The sequence below is a fragment of the Nipponia nippon genome, unplaced genomic scaffold, assembly GCF_047370975.1.
Source record: "Nipponia nippon isolate SJK-2023a ecotype South Korea unplaced genomic scaffold, ASM4737097v1 scaffold_3, whole genome shotgun sequence".
Taxonomy (NCBI): Eukaryota; Metazoa; Chordata; class Aves; order Pelecaniformes; family Threskiornithidae; genus Nipponia; species Nipponia nippon.
Genome location: NW_028262347.1, coordinates 56,153,872 through 56,174,094, shown reverse-complemented (window position 1 = coordinate 56,174,094; position 20,223 = coordinate 56,153,872). Strand labels below are relative to the sequence as shown.

At 45.7% G+C, this 20,223-nt stretch overlaps 1 protein-coding gene across 1 annotated transcript; it reads right to left on the bottom strand.

Moving 5' to 3' along the window:
* Positions 1–2,244: 2,244 nt before the first annotated feature.
* On the bottom strand, positions 2,245–20,013 carry DESI1 (desumoylating isopeptidase 1). Its single transcript, XM_009475244.2, has 6 exons — positions 19,677–20,013; positions 9,312–9,333; positions 8,311–8,380; positions 7,542–7,651; positions 6,610–6,732; positions 2,245–5,413 (listed from the first exon to the last, which is right to left on the bottom strand). Exons 1-6 carry the CDS (start codon positions 19,765–19,767, stop codon positions 5,320–5,322), a joined length of 510 nt encoding a protein of 169 aa, XP_009473519.1. The 5' UTR covers positions 19,768–20,013; the 3' UTR covers positions 2,245–5,319.
* Positions 20,014–20,223: the final 210 nt, after the last annotated feature.

Sequence of the window (20,223 nt, the reverse complement as noted above, 5' to 3'; positions counted from 1 at the left end):
AGGATAGCTGTTTCCGCACCGTGTCTGTGAGCCGCCTCCATAACACAGCCAGTCAGGCAGTCTTGGATGGGTATTACAAGTGGTATTTGTCCTGGCATTGATGTTCCTGCAAAATCACGGCCTCTGGGGCCTGCTGGATCAGACCCTGGTTATGAGCTCCCACCTCTGGAAAACTGGAGGCTTTTCTCAGATGCATTGAAGCTCCCAGAACCGTTTCTCAGCACCCAGCTGCTTAGGATGCAATTGGGTGCTGAATTTTTAGTTCAGTTTAGGGTTATGCTCGTTTATAGGGCTTGTCTAGGTGTGATTCCATATATCCCTCATCAGTTGGTGTGTGGACGCTTACCCCAGAATATGAATACTTCAAAACGTGTCTACCACAGCATGCTGAAGCGAGTAGAGATGCCTTCATGGATTTGGGTTGCTTGACTACCAGAAGCCAAAGAGCTGCTCTCCCACGCAGCAGAGCCGTGCGCTAACACCCGGGACTCTCAAAAGAGAGCCAGGGGGTCAGATACACGGTGAGCTCCCGGGGGTTCAGGAATGCAAGCCTTTATTTTTCATAAGCCACGACATGGTACAAGGACGGGACTTCCCACATCTGGGTGGAAGAGGCGTGGTGTTAGGAAAACCTGCCGGCTCGCTCCTGCTGCAGCCCTGGCATCGTAGCAGCACTTGGTTCTTGCTGTAGCCCAAGCTGCCCTACGGTCCCGTCTCCTCGCCGCTCCTACCTGCAGCTTTCTTGTCTGGGAGAGGCCTTCCTCCTTGCCTCTTGCGTTGACGCTACTCCGGACATCCCAAAAGCAGGAGCTGCTCTCCCCGTGCTCAGGTGCATCCCTGTGCTGCAAGGCAGCAGTGCCACCTCGGGGCACTTCCCAGAATTGGGAAGTCTGCTAAAATAGGGGTCAGCGTTCACATTTTTGCACTCATACAGTGCCATCGGCTTTATGCTACCAGGAGAGCTTTCCAAAACTTGAACTACCTGCTGTGCTTTCTCCAGCTGATTTTTCACACCGCTTTAGAAACTCTGTTCAAGTCCAAACACCTCTCCCAGCACCTCGACTGCCATTTGGTGTCAGCCGGTGAGGACTTGTGCCATCTTGGTTTCCCCCGAGTACGATTCTGCCTTTTGGTGAAGTGCACAGCTGCGTACAGCTGCGCTTGCTCCTTCATCTGGGTTAGCTCTGAGAACAGGGCCGCTGCGGCTGTTTCGGTTATTTAATACTTTGCACTTAAACCACTCTTGATACGTTCCCTTGATCGCTGCTCGGATAGGCAGCAGCTGCTGTCATGCATAAAATCTCTGTTACTAGCAGCCCAGGGAAATATATTGGTTGAAGTTTAGGAGGTAAGTGGCTGTGAGTGCTGGCTTACACTGTCCGGGGCTGCCATTAAGGTCAAGGTTTTCCTTTTGCACATGCTCCCAGGTATTTTATGTGGGGCTAGTACTGGTACTCGATAGCAAACCAGCACCACATCTGAATAACACAGCCCAAAATAACCACAGTCGTGAATCTTTGTTAAAGCCCCTTTCTGTATTACACTGATACAGGCTGTTATACAAACAGCGAACTGTGTGGTTTATCATTTGCATGACATCGATAAGCATTCAGAAGGCTAAACGAAGCGGAATTAATTTCCTCCCCAGAGCCAGGTGTTTCCCCTGCTCCTTAACAGCCCACCGGCAGAGGCACAACAGGCTGCGCTACATAATCCTCACCGCTATCCCCTCTGCAGCTCCAGAGGAACCCAGCCGTGAAATCTACTTCTTAAAGCTGCCTTTTTCCTTTTGAAAGTAGTAGCATCAAGACAATCAGGAAAAGCTTAGAGCCTTTTCCTATGCTTAAGCTCTGTTGGGCCTTTTCTTCAACAGCAGACATTAGACATTTTGTTCTTGCACGCTTAGATGAGCAAGGGCCGCACAAAACCCGTGCTGACAGAACACCTACTGTCCAGCCTTCACTCACCTCATCCAAGCCGTGTCAAGCCTCAGGAGTGTGCTCTTGATAAGATACCACGGTGCTTACAGAAGGAAAATTTCCCCAAGCTTAAAGAAGAATATTGCCTGTGACCAGTTCTAGCAAAGGGCAGTAGCCACCGCTACTTCCAGTAGCAGTACCTGGCACAGACTGCTCGGACAGTTTCTCATCTTGCACTTTCCAGCTGGGACCTGAGTGAAGATGATGACTTCTGGTAAGCTGCATTTGCTGGGCAGCTGTGCAGACACATACATTCAAACAGGAAAACTTGCTGCATTTCTTTTTATTGTAATAGAAAAAAAAAACCAAAACCACAAATAAATCAAAACATCACTTTCTGCCTAAAGACATTATTAACATTTTTAAAATGGCATGGGGGAACCCCAGCGATACAAGACAGAATAGTAAGTGTGGGCAAAAGGGTTCTGTTCCCTTTCAGTTCAGTTTCTCTGCCCCTTTGTCAATCAGCTGGCTGAAGTTCATCACCTATATACACTTACATACACTTCTCAGTCTAGTTTACATTCCTACGAGTAGGTATGGCTGGGTGGAATGTTGGGGGCACAGTCCTGCAATTTACACGTAACCATCTTTGGAGAAAATGGGTTTCCTAAGAGGCCTCCAGGGTACAGGGGTTCTCGTTACCCAGTAAGGCCAAGCTGTGTGCTTGGCTTCCCTCCTACACTTCTTTTGCCACAAAACACAAAGTCGGTCCCGAGCCCAGGAGACCCTCTAGGAGCTCCTTGGCTATTGCAAACACTGTATGGCCAAGTGAAATTTTACCCAGTGACCTTAAAGTAGCAGCATTATCTCTGCAAAGCGGCTGCTCAGGAGGGGAAAAGGCAGATTGCAAAACACATGGGGTGAACATCTTCCTTCTCTTTCCTGCCTCCCGAGAGGATGTAAAAAGTCCTGAAGTAGGCAGCCAAGCAGAAATCAGGCTCAGGACCTCGAAGTGGTGGACATACAGGGGATATCCCCATTGTGCAAGAGTGTGGGGCAGAAACCGTGGCACCAGTGCTTCCGCCACAGGCAGCTGCGCCTGCAGTGACAGTTTGCTGAAAGTCAAGCAACCACAGCTGTGCTGCTTGCAGGTACCAAACTAGCATACCTAGATGTTGGGCTGCACTGTATCAGCTTGAGTATACCTGTTCAACAGAGGAAGCTCCAAGATCTCTAACATGCTACAGCATTTTGTGGCACAGTCATGTGTGTATTAAGATGAGAGACAGGTTACTCCTCACAGAATAGGTATGGGAAAAGACTGGAGAAGATAGCCATATTAACCAAACAAAGCTATGGCTTAGCAGAAAACACTTACTCCTTCCTCCAGGAGCACCAAAAGGCATTCATAAATGATTTATTATAGAATGCTTTCTGCAAACAGAATATTTTGATGGGGAAAGATTGAAAGCTTTTGTATAAGCCGATCTGTACTAACTGCTACAGTTGTCTCCAAGTCCAGTCCATCGAATGAAATGCTTGAGGAGAAGTTGACGGCACAAGCAGAGAATGAGAAGGAAAAAAAAAAAATCTGGGCTGCAAGGGCCACTGCTGTGCACTGAGAGCAGGTACACACAAAACTGCAAAATGGACTGACAGTACCCTATTGCCACTTGTGCAGTGACTCCACAAGGTGCAGGGCAACAGAGGATTTGACAGAGTGACTAAACTGCAGTTTTCTTCCATTCCATCCCCTCAAAAATATGAGCCATTATAGTCCGCACCGAGTAACAGTGTGAGAAACTTATCAAACTGTATTATTCTGGGAGAAAGAGCCCAGCAGAGGAGAGACATCTCCTTTAGGTATGCAGGAAGTTTCCAGTGCAGGAAGTTTGAGATGCAGGACTGAACTTGCAGCAATACTTTTCACAACAAAGCACTGGACAAAGGGCTATACATTTGCATAGATGCTTTTTCAGCAGCATCTGGGACGTGCAATCCCCATTTATGGAGCATCAGCAATGTTTTGGGGTTTGTCCGAAGTCTTTCTTGTGTTCCTTCCTAAATGTAACTGCTACAAAATTGTTCAGGAAAATAGTGTATATACATGCATGAAAAGAAATCAGTGTGCCTATTCTTTCATTCCCCTGATCTTTTTCCACTGCAAATAATTGCAAAGCTATAAGAATCTTAAACTAGAAGATGCAGTATTGATACAGTCTAACGTCAATCTAAGGACAGGACTGCTTCTGCATGTATCCCAATAAACTCAATTGTTCTGTAGAAAAGCTTAATTTTACTCCTCCTCATTTTCTTTACATTTGGGGAGACCTACCACCTATTTCTCTTACACTTAAGCAGAGCCCACTCTGTGATGTGCTTGACTGCTTTGGAAAGGACAGCAATATCAAAGAAAGTTGGAACTACTACTGTGTCTGGAACTAGATATGGAACGCAGAATTGGTCCACCTTATATTACCGTGCAGTTGCTGTGCTATTCCTGCCTTACTGTACTGTAACTCTGGCTTGGTAAGAAAAAAAACCCAGCTCTTATGCAAAGGTAAATAGTTAACAAGGTTTTGTCTATCTGCTGATAAGCTTACATGCGAGAAAAGGAAACATTTCACTTCGTTTTACTTTCACCTGAAATTTGCTTCCACTGCTTCTGCTCACGAGGTTCTGTTCTTTCAGCTGGTTCTTTCCCGTAACTCTTGGATCTAGCATTACGAGGCTCTCGGTAACCTTCAGCTCCAGCCTCCCTCCTACTCACAGCTAGTCCCATTGAAAGTTTCATCTTTTGAGCGTGACACTGACAGACAGTTCAGCTTGATCACCTTTCCCACACGGCTGTGCCACTGCAAATATTCTAATCAGATGAGTTCAGCTTTTCCCCTGAGCAAATAACAATGTCAATGAAATATGCAGAAGACTAATCCTGGCACACCTTCACCTCCTAGGCTACCAACACTTCCTTTGTCTTTTTGCTGCAGACTTCAGCAAATATCCCCATAACATAGGCAGTGACAGGAGAAAGAGATGCAAGCCTGCAAGGGATGGCTAGGACATCCCCTTATTTACTCCAAATTGTGTAATGGGCCCTTGAATGCTCATGGAATGAATTCCCACTTACTAGCATGGGAGTTACTTAGAAAGTGTCAGCCTACTCGGACAAGACAGCCTTTATAAATTAGTATAATAGCATTAGAAATTATGGCAATCTTTTTGGTAGCGTTTTCTTACATGCACCCTGATAAATCCTCTCCCTAGGAAATTTTAAAACTTGTCTTGTAACTTCTGTAGAGTTAATTCTGATGGGAAATTATAAAATAGAAATCTGGTAGATTCGTGTTTAAAAAGGAAGAGGCCTGGTGAGGCTGGGCACACTGGGTCACTCCTGTTAGCTCTGTCCATTATGTCTGCTGAAGGTATTTCCTCCGGGTGGCTGGATCTGGATGGAGTCCAGGAGGGGCCTTAAAGCTTGTCCAAAAGGTCTGAGAAGGTAAAGAAATAAACATCTCAAATAGCTTACTTGATGAACAACTTTTCCCGTTTACTACTGAAGTGCACTCACTTCCTAAAGTGCAATCAAACCAACATTGTAGAAGCAAATTTGAAGAACAGACTTCCGCTACAAACTAAAGCAAACTAATTTAACCTATTAAAGAGAGTTTACTGTTCGATAACTAAGAATCTTAAACATGATTTTATATAAGCTAGTTCTGAGTCCTAACATGCCCAGACTGCTAATGTGGTAATAACTGTGTCTGAAACTGGCTTTTAGTAATTCATTCTACTTTAAGTGTGCAAATGAAATCCCCGTTATGCAACTGCAGTGCTCAATTAAGTACCACATCAATATTAAAGACTGCTAGAAGAATAGCCTCTAGCTCCCTTATAAGACAATGGTTCAACACACACAGAATAATTTCTGTTGCAATCTGTAGCACCTGGTTTATCTTTCAATATGACCCACTCTGTTACAGACTTTATCTGATTTTGAGAGATCTGTAGCGATAAAAGCCCAGAGTAAAAGACATGGGTCTCCCAAACAACGTGGTATACCATTGTTACGAGAAACAGGTACTAAATGATGGAGCTCAAATCATCCCACTGGGATCCGCACTAGCTGAGAGTTTAAAAAAAAAAGGAAAAAAAAAAAAAACCAAACCAAGAAGTTGAGCTGAACTACCAGGCAGGAATTCTTCATTTCCTCTTTTTCATATCCTCTTTTTCCATCCAGTCCTAGCTTTAAAACTGCAGTGTTAATTTTAAAATTACACCTCCCCTGCCTCTTCACAAGCAAAGCTGACACCTCCACTGCAATTATGGTGCTTAGAGTAAGAGAAGTGACCTTTAACAGATACTGGTTTCCTAAGACAAAAAAACTTGCACCATTTTCTGAAACTTGCTATGCTTGTCTGGTCAGGTATGAGAGACCATCACAAAACAACTAGTTTAAGTTAAAGGCAGGAGAACAACCTTCTCCTGTCTTCTTAGTAATGCCAGTGCCAGTCAGCACTTGTCGTACAGCGTTGTAAGCGTTGAAGCACAGCAAATAACACCCTCTCCTTAAACTGATGCTGGTTCTCAGAGAGAGCCAGCAGAAACTGGTACCGCTGGCTCCGTCAAATGTTTAAGCATTAGCATGAAGCAATACGCTACAGAGAGGAGCGGCATGCATACTCACGTGGCAAGAACTTCAGCTGGAAGGTCAGTGATGTAGGAAGGGATTTTTCTTCCTGTCAGGAACTGTGCCACTTCATTACTGAAGGTGTTGCAGTTATGTTCAAAGAGATTATAAGACTCTCCTCTGTGCCACAGGAAAGGGATTGAAACATAAAAAGACAGACTTAGCAATAAATCTGACAAGCAGAAAAACTTAGACCCCTGATGAGGAACAGCTCCTTACATTAGCGCTTTTCTCCCCACAAAGAATTCTAAGACAAATAGGTAAAATACAGACATCAATTCACTTTCAAATTCAATTGGATCAGGGTGGAAAATGACATCTCTCTGCATCACTGACTTTACACAATGTTTTTTTGGAGGATAAGTGACGTCAGGTTTCTTCAATTAAAACCACAGAAGGAATAACGAGAAATCACAGGAATTACTGACACTGAAATATAGCCAGAACACTAAATGCTACTGTTTCCTATTCTTGTGAGAAGTAGACTAGACTCTTTAACAGTCAAGACCTTGCTTTACTACAAGGCTGCTGAAAGTTGGCAGCTTTACTACAGCACATCACCTATGACTCATGGGGCAAAGCACTATTTACTGAAATATTTCATACAGTGCCTTCATTTTCCCTGGTGATTCTCTCAAAGGCGTTTCAGGCATTATTCCATTTTACGAAAAACAGTGTGAAAGACTTCCTGGCAGAATGCTTTCCCAGCCTAGCTCAAGGCTGGCACACCAGAGGGTTGCCTAGCTGGTAGCTCCTTCTGTATCGGTGCATCAGTTCCAGCCTCATACTTGGAGAGTACCAAATAATACACTAAGCAGAGAAAGCTTCGTGAGCAGGATTGGTTTCACAATACCTTCCTCCAATTCTGCACCCCTTCCCCTAAAGGCTTTTTTTGTTATACGGATTTTATAGTACAAGCTGCTACTTACCGGAACATAGACTCCCCCAAAGAGGAAAGATATTCCAGAAAAATTTCTTCTGTGACTTCAGTGTTCCCCAGGTCAACGACTGAGTCTGGGGGGCCAAGAAGTGTCCCTCCCTATAAAAATTCACAGCCAGAAGACAATGTTAAATGGATAGACAGAATTCTTTTGGAGGACTCTACTGAAGAAATCTATTGTGGCTTGTCCAGGCACAAAAGGAGGTACTTTTGGCATGTTTGTCAAGCAAAAAAGCCCTACTGGCCTCGCCTGTTCTGCACTCAGAGAATGAGAAGTAACATGCAGCTTACATTTCAGCTTGTATGCTTGGCTCTTTGTGCTGACAGCTCTAAGCTATGGCAAAATTCTGCTTTAGAAGAATGGCCCATCAGTTTTGCCTCTCAGAACAGACAGATCTGACAAAGCATCATGATTTTTTTTTTTTAATCTTAAAAAGCATGCCTTGAGTTGCCAAGTCTGCATGTAAAACCTATCGATACAGAATTAGACAAGGTGTCACTGGCAATGCAGCTGCAGAAGCTGTCTTGGATAGATAGACTCTACCAGCAGAAACAACACCCAACCTGTATTTAGTTAGGCTTAAACCCACTGTCCATGCTCCCTTTTCCTCAGATGTCCTGGGCAACCATTGCAAGCAGCCCCATCTGGCTGAACTCAGGAGCCTCTTGCTGCTTTTCTAAAAGACAGTGACACAAGCAATTCTGATCAGGTAACCCTACAACAAAATTATCTTATCAGAAAAATAAGTTTAACTTACAGGTGCACAGCTGGAGATTCCTCCACTGCCATAGAAGAACTCATCCTTATGGACTATTATGGAGGTGTGCCTGCCACGTAGAACAAAAAGCAGGTGAAACAAAGGAAATATTTAACCTAGCACATAAATTTACCTGTGATTTATGTGCTCAAGGACATAATGAAGTGAATAACTGAAAGAAAACGTCAACGTATTTCTGTGAGTAGGAACAGGATCTGCTGGGACATGAATGGATATGGAAGCAATGATTATCAAGCCTACTGTAACTCTGTAAGTGGTTGGGAAAGAACAAGCTTAGCTAGGTGCCCAAGCATGAAGGAAGATAGGAAGAGAGGGACTTCCACACCAGCATGAGATCTCCAGCAGCCTCTTTCAGCTAAAGGGCTGAGGGTGAAGTCACAGAGATAGAGAGACAGAGCTAGCCCTGCTACCACATTGACAGAAGTACATCTGATAGACACTGACTGAGAAGAAGGTCAGACAATCACTGGAGATGGATCAATAAAGAGAAAACGGGTTTGTTGTTGGGTTTATTTGTTTGGTTTTTTTTCCTTTTTTTAAAAAAAAAAAAAACTCGTGATATGAATTATAGCAAATTGGGGAGTGTTTCGTAACCAAATGTAGCCACTGCTCTTACATGCTAGAAGGCCTGATTCTGTAACACCTTCTTCCCACCTACTCTTTTACTCTCATGTTTAGTCATACCTGCAATTAGAAGACAAAGTGCTTGGGACAAGGACAACATCCTACCCTTAAAAAAAGTGTACAAGTGCACTGAAACGCAACAACTACTACCAACACTTTTTTTCATGGCGTCCACTGAGCTTTGAATGGAGAAGTTTAACCAGCTGTCGATCTCTATTCAGGAACAGAAAGTGCCTTGGTCTCTCTTCAGTACCAAAACATTCTTAAGTTCTGAAGCATATATAATCCCATTGAAAATACCTCCTACACCACAGAGTGTTTAACGCACATTATGCAATTTAAATCTAGTCACTTACCAAATGCCATCCAGCTGTTTCCCTGTATGCAGAGAAAAAAAAAGAGTTATTAGCAACATATTTTCCAGATTTCAGTCTACTTTCTGTCAGCCAGTTAGGAACCATGCTTATTATTTCACCATGACAATAATACCAAAGATTTCATCCCAGAGTTGCTTCCAAAGAAACAGAATGTCTGTCTTTCAAATGAACTACTCCGTCCACACTACTGCTGGACTTTTTTCCTCCTGCATGCAGAGGTGGCAATGCCATCCTATCCTGCCAGTGCTTACCTTCCTCGGGCTTTTGCCTACAGACCAAGAAATGAAACCCTTTCCTAAAATTACAGTCTTCAGTCAGGACCAGAAGAGTTGAATTTTACACTGATTTCATAATTGCAGGCAGTTAGCCAGCACAGAGCATTCAGTTTTCTTTTTCAGTAGCTGATGAGAGATCTGACTTGAACATATGATCTGTGGTGACAGTCTCTGTAATCTATTCCATGGCTTCCTCCTTTCCTTCCCTCCCTCCCTCCCCCCCTCCCCCCCTCCCCCTGCCCTTAAAAATTAACAGTTTAAGTGGGAGCTGGGGGGGAGAAGTGCAGGGTCAAAATTTATTCAAGTTATAAAATTGTGTGTTTTGTAGAACACAGCAATAAAGACTTGCTTCAGGCACCGCTAAACTGATAATATTATTGTGTCTTAGAGAAAAAGTCCCTTCTGAAATGCTTTTCCAGTTTCCTAGAAGTGGGAAACCTAAACCTCTCCGTGTTCATGGTAGGATCTCAAGATCAAAGCTCTCTTCAAAGGGTCACCAGCTGTCACTGCTCTAGGCTCAATTATTTTATCTATCATAACCTAAAAGCTTGGTTCCTGGTATCATACCCCTTTGTAAACTTCTAGGCAGCAACAGCATGCTACGACAGATGCGCCATAACTTTATTTTGCCAAACGAGGTGCACAACACCCAGAAAAGTGGATTTAGAACAGAAAAACTGCGCGCATACCAACACGTGGTATTCTCCCGAACCCAAGCAGTAGACTGAGTGCTCCTCTGCAGTAGCTTCTGCTTGCTTGCAGCAAGCTCCTGATCCTTTTAGTCAGCCTCCGTGTACAAGCATTCTCCCCCAGCAGACCACTTCCCACACCACTGTCCTTTACATCCAAGCAGCACCTCTTCCAAGATGTTTTGCTGTTATTGTCCAACTTTTAGATACCAGAATGTGATGTGATGATCTGCTAAAGTCATCTGCAGGTTTCCCAGAACTACATAAAAAACACTGTAGACATGATAAAAAAGCCACCTGAACATGAGAGGCACTGTTCTAGTAAAAAAATTTGTTCAGAAAGCAATGATTGTTTAACTTTTGGCCAACAGGCTTTGCTCTGGTTTGGACACCATCTGTTCGCATCACACCAGCTTCAGGCCTCCCAAAGCTAACCACAGACCTTCTTGCTTCCTGAATTCCAGGCCGTTATGTCTAGATATTATCCTCCTCCTTTAAACACAGCCTCAGAGCTGTGGTCTTTTTTTTTTTTTTTTTTTAACGTTTTATTCGAATGCTTGTGACATTCAGGCTTTTCTTAGCTATCTTGAGGGCCACTGCCTTAATTGACCTTAACTCAGGATTTGGCTGCATCCCTCATCACACTGTCAGCCTTGCTTCTCCCTAGCAACTATTCCACCAGCCGCCCTGCTTGTATTCCCACAGCTTATGATGCTGAAAGCGCACTGCAACTGCTTTTCCAAAGGCTGGAATCAGATGCTCAGAATAACAATAAATTATTCCACTCCTTAAAAAAAAGTTTGGGAAGAATGAAGTTTGGCTCAGTTGCATTCCCCTGCTCTTCCCCCATGACTCCCAAAGAGGAAGCAGAACATTACACGCTGAGCCCCAGTTAGTGTATCAGGGGCCTGAAGCTCAACGGTAGTTTGACAGAGCAATATTTCATCCCTCAGCCTCCAGGATGCTGGCTTCTCTGCTGAAACTTTAGGGGTCACTCTTCTTCTGTTGGTGTCCAGCTTCTTCTAAGATCCCTAGTGCGGTAGCAGTGATGGGGTACATTGTCCCAGTTCCACTTGTGCTGTGGAAAGACATTCTCCGATTGTCCTTACTTAGATCGGTGCCATGGCATCAACGGCCTACAGGGAGGCAGTGGCATTGCCTTTCCCTTTCTGTAGGCAGAGGGTCTTGGGACATTTATCCCCTCCTACTCCTCTGTCAGGGCTGCTTTGGTCTGTGAGTGCCAGGAGTGAATATGCTACTTCAAAGCAGCAGTAGTTCTTCATGAGTTCTTTCTCTTGGGCAAAACCAACTTTCTGTCGTCATCAGGACTGGGTAAAACGGAGGAACAAAACCGATGAGGATGTCCTTCAAGAGTTCTGAGGAAATGATGTTTATGTGTCAAAGTAAGTAACAAACAATCACTACCATATTTTTTCCCCGCTCAAGACTGAAGCAAAATAGGCACAGATATCTGCTTCAGATGAGCGTTGTGTAAGAGTGGAGGCAGGGAAAAGGCTGTTGTGACAATAGAGACATCAGTCGAAGTGAGCGCACACAGTTTTGCAGTAGGTGGACTGATCTGTCACTACCATGGATCACAGCCAGGCAGCAAGCATATTCACTGTCAACCCGTCGCACAGAAACGTAGGCATGGAGTAGGATCAAGGCCAAAAGATAGTAGCAACGATGAGAGAAGCGGAGCAGCGTGTTGCAGCACCTCAGGAGCATCTGCTGCCCCTTTAGCATGTCCCACGCTGTTGTGCTCCTCGATCCTCTGGCCCTTGTTCCACACCTTCCCCATCAGAGCTTTCGCCTTGCGCTCTAGAGCTGCCACAAACCAGTGACGCTGCAGGCTCATCAGCAACACGCGAGGTAGGGTATAGTGCACTGCCCTAACTTTAGCAGCTGGCCTACAATAGGCTCGACCACTTGGCTTTGCATAGTTAAGTGTTCTGTGTATCTGTTAATAAATGATTACACATTTGTTCACAGTAAATCACTGTTTTCCACTAGAAACTTGAACTTTATCCTTCAGGGCAGAGAAACAAACCGTTTCAAAGGCAGCACATACTAGAATTGTATCTGGCCTTTTGCATGCTAAATGGAAAAAGAACATCTTAATACTTACTTTCACACACATTCCCAGCAAACAACGATGAAAGGCTTTCCACAAAGTTGCCACTTTGCACCTATATTCTGTGTGCAGGTGAAAGAATTATAGCAGATGCTGACAATGTCACAGGTGCTGCCAGGAACCTGCTTGTGCAATTACAACACCTACTTGAAAAAAATCATTGCAGCAAAGGCTACCACACATTGGGCTGCTCTAGCAAGACTGCAGCCAGCAGCTCAAGGAAGGCGACTCTTTCCCGCTATTCAACACTTACGAGACCGCATCTGGAGTGCTGTGCCCACTTTTGGATCCCCCCAGTACAAATGACACTGACATACTGGGCTGGAGCACTTGCTGTATTGAAGAGCGGCTGAGAGAACTGGTCTGTTCAGCCGCAAGAAGAGAAGGCCAAGAGTCCTTATTGCTGTCTACAACTACCTAATGGGTATGGAGGAAAGGCAGCCTTGTTCTACTCAGAGGAGCACAGTGAAAGGCAACACCTGTTAGTTGGAAAATGGGAAATTCCCAACTCGGTAAGAGGGGGAAAAAAAAAAATTACCATGAAGGTGGTCAAACACTGGGGCACGGGTCCAGAAAGCATGTGGCATTTCCATCCTTGAAGATACTCAGAACTCAGCTGCCCAGGGCCATGAAGAATCTGCTCTTGCTGGATCTACCTTGAGCAGGACCTCCAGAGGTCCCTTTCCACCAATGCAATTCTCTGATTGTACAAACAAAACCCAAACAGAATCCAGATAAGGGACTATGCATTAGACTGCAGTCCAACCCTGGGGGGCTCCTCTCTGGCTGCTACACACAAAAACCATAGCCCACAACAGGCAGCAACTGCCAGGGCAATAACAGAACAGCTCTTGGCAAGTGAAGCCGCCTATCTTCACAAGGCAGGTCTGTCTGAGGGTGCTCAGCTAGGTCAGTTTGTGCCAAGCACTGGTTTGATGATCTCAATGGAGCTGCTGACCTGCTACTTTTGCTCAGCTCCTGCAAGACGTTAACCAGGCTGGCATTGTGGAAAACACATGCCAGATCTGCAGCACTGATGACAACAAGGCATCCGTGGTAGCTCTCCAGCCTGCTGCAGACAAAATAAAATCCCTTTCTGCCCCTGGTGGACTGTGCTTGGTCAGAGGCAGTACAAGCCTCTCCAATGACAACACCGTTGGGGAATCCCATGCCTAAGAAACCTGCCATTATTGGCCACACACGCATCACCCAGAGACATCCAAGACCAAGAACGTTTGGTATGCTGCTGCAGTTTCCCATGCTGCACAGCTGGCTGTTGTCATCTCAACTCCAAACTGACTGACAGAGGAATAAATCAGTGGCCCCCAGCTTCTGAGGAGCTTGGGCAGCTCCCTTCCCTGCTGCTCAGCAAGACTCTCAATGTCCTTTGTCTGTTGCGTCGCGTAAGAGGCTCTGTACAGACCTTCACGGACACCATCATTTCCCTCCTGAAGTTTTGCCTCTGTTGGTGATCCTCCTACATGACTCTTCTTGCCTGTCTCAAACTCAGACATTGCACAGAACAGGTGACAGCTCGCAAACACTGCCACTCCTGACAAGCTCACGTAAAGCAATCGGGGCAGCCTGCACTAAGGAGTTACGTCTTGCCTTCTGCGGGACGTTGCCCACTACATACAAAATACGTTTCTCGCAGCCTCTGAAGGCTTGATACACATACCAGCCCCACCAGTATGACAAAGCAAGGATCGGCACTGCTCTGTTTCCGCAGCCAGCTGCCCAAGTGAGAACATCAGTACAGTATTGCTGCAGCAGTGCTAAGGCGCAAGTTGTATCCAGGCCTGGCAGCAACACTTTCCCATGAAGCTGCTTCTGGCAGCACTGTCCAGCTTTAAAAAAAATAGAAGGTCAAGCTTGCCAGGGAGCCTCCCCAAATAATCCTACAGTGCAACAGAGCTTACACCCCGTAGTCAATTGAGTGGTCTAAAAGAAGTAATACCATCTGGGATACTGGCAGACATCATCGTGTTTCATGCTCTTCCGCTCCTTGCCACAACACTCCAAACTCCCGTGGCACGCTGCAACGTGGGCAGAACTACACGCTGGTACCGCCACCAAAACCAACACATTTACTCATAACCTGAGGCTGTCTATATATAGAAAAGTCTGATTCCCCAGTAATTTCCATTTGAGCTGCAAAAGCCTGTGAATTGCAGGCATTACCCTTCACTCAGTATCTACAGCAAAGTTAATCCAAATGATGCACAAGCATATAATGCAGAATAGGAATGTCCTGATGGGATGACTCTCTTTCGGGCATCTACTGTTCATCCAGGTACAACAGAGAAACATCAAGATGCCTGAACAGTTTAAATATTTCAAGGGACAGGGGGCTGTTGAGCAGGAAACAGTGTTGCAAATTTAGATGTACACACTTAATCATACAACAATTAGTGCACATGGTCACGTTACCAAGTATCAGCTGTCCCACAGTAATTGCCTGTGTGCAAGCCCAGCCTGAAGTAAATGTGAAGCAATTCAGCTTAATTTAATCTGCTGCCATTACGAGCTAATGCAAGTCAAGCTGCCTTGTGTTTGTCACAGACCACGAACGTGGACATGAAAGTTACTGTGAGAGTTCAGGGTGACAGCTTGTCAGTCTTTGGAAACGTGATCATATATCTGATCTTTAAGTGTTTGGGGTTTTTTTGTTTGTTTATTTGTTTTGTTTTGTTTGTTTGGGTGTTGGTTTTTTGTTTGTTTGGTTGGTTGGTTTTTTTACTCCCTGAGGTGCTTATATGCATCTTTCCTGAAAATACTCACTAGAACTCAGGAGGGGATGCCAATTCAACATAGATCTGTATGCTTAAGCATCTCAAAGATTCAAATTGTTTGAATGAGGCAGAGTATCATCTGGCAAGTAAACAAGGTTTTTATCTGCTGTTATTTTTCTTTATAACATTCATAGCTCAAATACTTTCATGGTACTTACATGAGCCAGAAACCTATGAGAAAAATACAACATTCAAATGCATTAAACAAGTCCAAGACCCTCAGCCTAGTCACAAGAATGTGGAGAATGAAGTAGTTAGATTTGTTTGTTGTACAACTGATTCAGGAGACTGTCACTGTTAGGATCTGAGGGTATTTTAAAAGAAGGAAGCAAGCCCGTATAATTTTAGAATACAATCAAATGGGATTACTTCCATGCTTGGATTTGTCTGGAAGGCCAAGCAGAAGGGAGATTAGATGCTCACCAATCTATTTTACTGGCACAGTTAATTTGTTAATCTTGAGGGCCACGCGATATAGTTTATTCCTGTGCATTTTAAATACCAAATGAAAGTGGTGTTTGTATATGAATCCAAATTATTAGACTGAAGGGCACAAGAGTTCTGAGACACGAAGGAATTATACAAGGAGATGGGCACTTAGTGCCCATCAACAACACCTGTTCCTGAGCCATAAGGTAAGGAAATAATAGGAAGCTTAGTATTTTTAACAACACATCTATGCTCTGCAATGGATATGCAAGCCCCAGAAGACCCTAAAAGATCCCCAAAAAGCAGCGAACTGGTCTCCTGTGGAACTGGAAGCAATATAATTTGGTCAACCAGCATGGGTATTTCTAGCAGTGCATTGCTTTGCATATTGTTGCAATTTCCTTAGACCACTCCATTAAGATTCCTGCCCTTTTTGAACTGAAAATTATCCTAATTAGTCAAGCACTTTCTCCTCTGTGCTACCCAGGGTGCTCAGCTGAAGCAAAAAAACTAACAGAGAGGGAGGAGCCTGCTTCAGTTCCCTTCTCCTTGAGGTGCCTAGAGAGACCAAGAAGTAGGCTAGATTGGGGGAGGGTAATGCACTTGATTGATTGTCATGAAATCCCTAGCAAATGCTCTGGAGCAAAGCTGGTGGAATCCCACGCTGGAGCAATTCAAAACTCTTCAGAACGGGTGGAGGAGAGGCAGAGTAACGCGCTGCGTCTGGAAAAAAGGAACAAAGCGGAAGGTACCTCCTTTTAGCAGTTACCTTTTGCTCCAGTTCCTTCTGGGCTGTTAAGTGCCTACAGCTGAATGCACCACTTGAAAATTTCAACCGATATATACTCTCAGTCAACTCACTGTTAATTTATACTACACTGAACAAAAGGTGCTGTGGTAAACTACGTTCCTGCCCATTCTGTGGGTCACATGAGCAACAACCTCAGCTACAGGACAGGAGAACTTTGAGAGCTGCAAGACGTTTTTCTTTAAGCCCATGGTGCAACAGGATTTTAATCTTCCTTAAAGATTCCTCTGCCTTTGGACATCTACTTCAAAACCATCGCCGCAAGCTGAACTATTCTGTTTTCCTCTCCACCCTCCGCAGAATCAGGTGGAATATGCTTTCCGTCTTGAAAACAGAAATCTCATTGCATTCAAGCTAACGTTTATTATTATTAGATCATGTAGTTGGACAGGCAAATGTAGTCTCACAGGCTGAGAATGGGGGAGAGAGGAGGAACAGTACCTGTAGAGAAGATGCATGTAGAGCAACACCACACAAAAATTAAACACACCGCTTCTGATATCAAAGGCAACCGAACTACAGTATTTGGTCATGTATACTTAAGAATAGAAATATTCACTGGAAAATTACAGGAAACTCACAGAAAAGTAACAAAAGTAATCCTGGTAGAAAAAGAGTAAACTTGCCAAGAAAAGTGAAGATGTGCCCAAGGGCACGACTAAGTCACTAAAGCCTGCTATGAACAGTGCTGTGCAGCTCTGCCTTCTGGGTTCATCATTCAACAACAGTGCAGAGAACTGATACTGAAAAAGTCGGGATAACGTTTAGTAGCGAGAGCTGATCCTTGAACGCTGTACTGACACAATCCATAATACCTCTGGATCCTATTAGCACAACTGAAGACACCATGTGGTGATGCTCTCACAGTGGTCAGCCCCATAAGAAGGGATTCATCTCCCTCTGGCAGGGGGATCTGAGCTTCTGGCTTTGAGCACGCTACGAATTTATTTTAGCACAATCAGTTATTGTATTGGTTTCTTCTCTCTAACACACGTGTATTTCAATATAGGCGATGTTAAAGAATTATCACTCAAAGCAAAAGCATTGTTTCAATCAAACTTGGCATCCATGGAAAGAACACCATAAGTTAGAGATGACAAATGCTTAGCACTAAATCATCTAAGAAATCCTTTCCTCTTCAATTTCTATGGCTTTCCTTGGTGACGTACAGCTTATGAACATCACTGACAAAAAAAATGGGAAAATAGCTATTGAACATCTGAAAGTTGTCGTACAGAGAAGTAGCAACAGTTTTTGTTGTTCTTCAAGAAAAAAATAAGGTGTGTACATGAGACAAGAGGAGCATTCTCTCCATCACTTTGATCTTGGGGAGGTTTCTAAAATAATCCGGACGTATGACAGAGCTGTGTGTAAACGCACAGAAGACACTTAACTTGAAGGAAAAAAGGAACAAACAATGATTTGTTTTACAGACAATCCAGTTGCTAGATCCACATGATCCCAAATATCCTGCAGTCTGTGTTGTCACCGTGACCATGCAGGCCTAGTTGGCCCTGTTCCACGAACACATCTGAACTCAGCTAGTTACCCGGCAGTACTAGTGAGCAACACTTCCCACACTGCCGAGACGTGTTCAGATTTTTTTAAGTTTTCCTTTTCATTACTCAGGCTCCTAGAAATTTAGCACCAAAACTGTGTTGCAAGCCCAAAGTTTTTAAGTTGTTCTTTGGATAGCATAAAAAGCACCAAAAATGAAGTCATGCACGAAGTGTTTTTATATGGAAATTCAGAAAGCTACAAGATCCCAAGATTGACTTTACAGGTAAGAAGAGAGCTAAAAAGCCTTTGCCTGACCAATATGAAGATTGGCATGGAGATTCATATAGTGACAACCTATTTCTGTACAAGTCTTTGCTTGGACCAACAGTTTGAAATAAGCCTGATTAAAATCTGCTCACCTCAAACACAGGTAAATCATGCACACGTGTAATCTGTATCTTAAGATTTATAACTCTTAGCACAAGGTAAAACATGAACTATTATGAACTAACAAGTGAAAAGTTACTTCCCTGAGGGCTACAACAGAAGCGACTCTGACCACACAAAAAGTTTTGAGGTTATGCAGTGCAGGAAACACACATCTCCCAAAGTTGTTGTTGCTGCCTGGCTAACAGAGCACATCACATACGATCTCTATAATATTTTCTTCTCAACTTTGCAAGCTTATCATTGACATGTATGAAACCTCATGCTAAGAATTATTTGGACTTTCATTTTAAGCTTGCAGGAAAGCACAGAACCTCCTCATAAGACAGATGAGTGAAGCGAATGCCAACAAACTGTAAAACAAGATTACGCGGAGCCATCTGTTCAGCCATGGAGCCTGTTGATAAGTCTCATCTCACACAGACTGCTGGTCTGACACGGGCCAGAGTCTACATGTAACAGGTATAAACTACTCTTTCCTTGCATTCCTACCTCACGCTTCCAAAACTTCAAGCAAAACCTACATTGCCTTCGCATCCCCAGTCCAAGGTTCAGTTGGAAACGCACGCGTTCTTGATAGGACATACAACAAACTTTTACAAGCTCTCTGGAAGGAGAAGGTGGCGAGCTGGACATCACAAGCCGTGCAATGCCTAGCCCAGTCCAGCCTCACCACAACGTGGAGGCGTTTGAACTCAACAGCCTTGCGAACAGCAGAAGGCTTTCTTCCACTTCAGCATTCCTGCCAGGGCATCACAGCAGTCGGGGTGTCGGGAACCGAGCTTTCCCTCACTTCAGGGGCTAAGTAATGCTTTTAATTAGCCTTTAGTAAATAACACCAGTGAAGCGGCAAAGGAGGGATGGGGGAAAAGAGGCTGGAGCCTGTTCACCTGGAGCTGCCTTACTGACAAAGCTCGTCCCGCTGACAGGGGAGACAGGGATGCTGCAGCTAAACCCCACTTTGCTCCCAGGCATCGGGCCCCGGGCCAGGCCCGCACACTCCCAAGCCGTCCTGCAGCCACCGGCCACCCCCGCGGCCCGCTGCCGCCGAGCGCTGCCCGCGCCCTCAGGGGGCCCTCCCCCGGCCGGCCGTTCCCTCGGGAGAGCGATACCGGGCGGGGAAAGGCCACCCCCGGGGGTGATTTCGGCCCCGTTTCCCGGCGCGGCGAGGCCGGGCCGCGGCGGTCGGTGTGGGGGGGTGGGGGGACCCGGACGCGAGCCCCCGGGAGGCGGCGGCAGGAGGGGTGGGCCGGGGGCGCCGTGCTCTTACCCAGCATGAGGGGGCTGAGGCGCCGGGCCATGCCCTTGGACAGGTCGTACACATAGAGCTTCACGGGGTGCAGGGCCAGCGGCTCCTCCATGGGGGCGCGGGCACGGCCGCCGGGCGGCAGCCGGAGCCCTGGCAGACGCCCGCCGTCCGGCCGAGGGCCGGGAAGCGGAGGGAAAAGGGAAAGGGCGGCCCCGGTGCCGGAGCCGGTCCCGCCGCCGCCACTCCCGGGTGCGGCAGCGCCAGCCCTGAGGTGACAGAAGGAACGGAAGGGGCGACGCTGCCCCTGCGCATGCGCGACAGCCGGCGACCCGGCGGGCCGCCCCGTCACCACGCCGTTATGCAGCGCGGGGGGCGCCGCGGGGGCGGAGCTAGGGGCGGGGCGGGGATGGGGAAGTCCCCCTGTCATTGGCGGAGGCTCGGCGCCTCTTCCGGCTTGCCAGCCGCAGCCACGCGCAGGGTGGGCAGAGCTCCTGCCTTCTTTCCCCACCTGCAACCAATCCACGCGGAGAGGGGGCGCGGCTTCCCGCCCTTCCTCTCTCGCCATTGG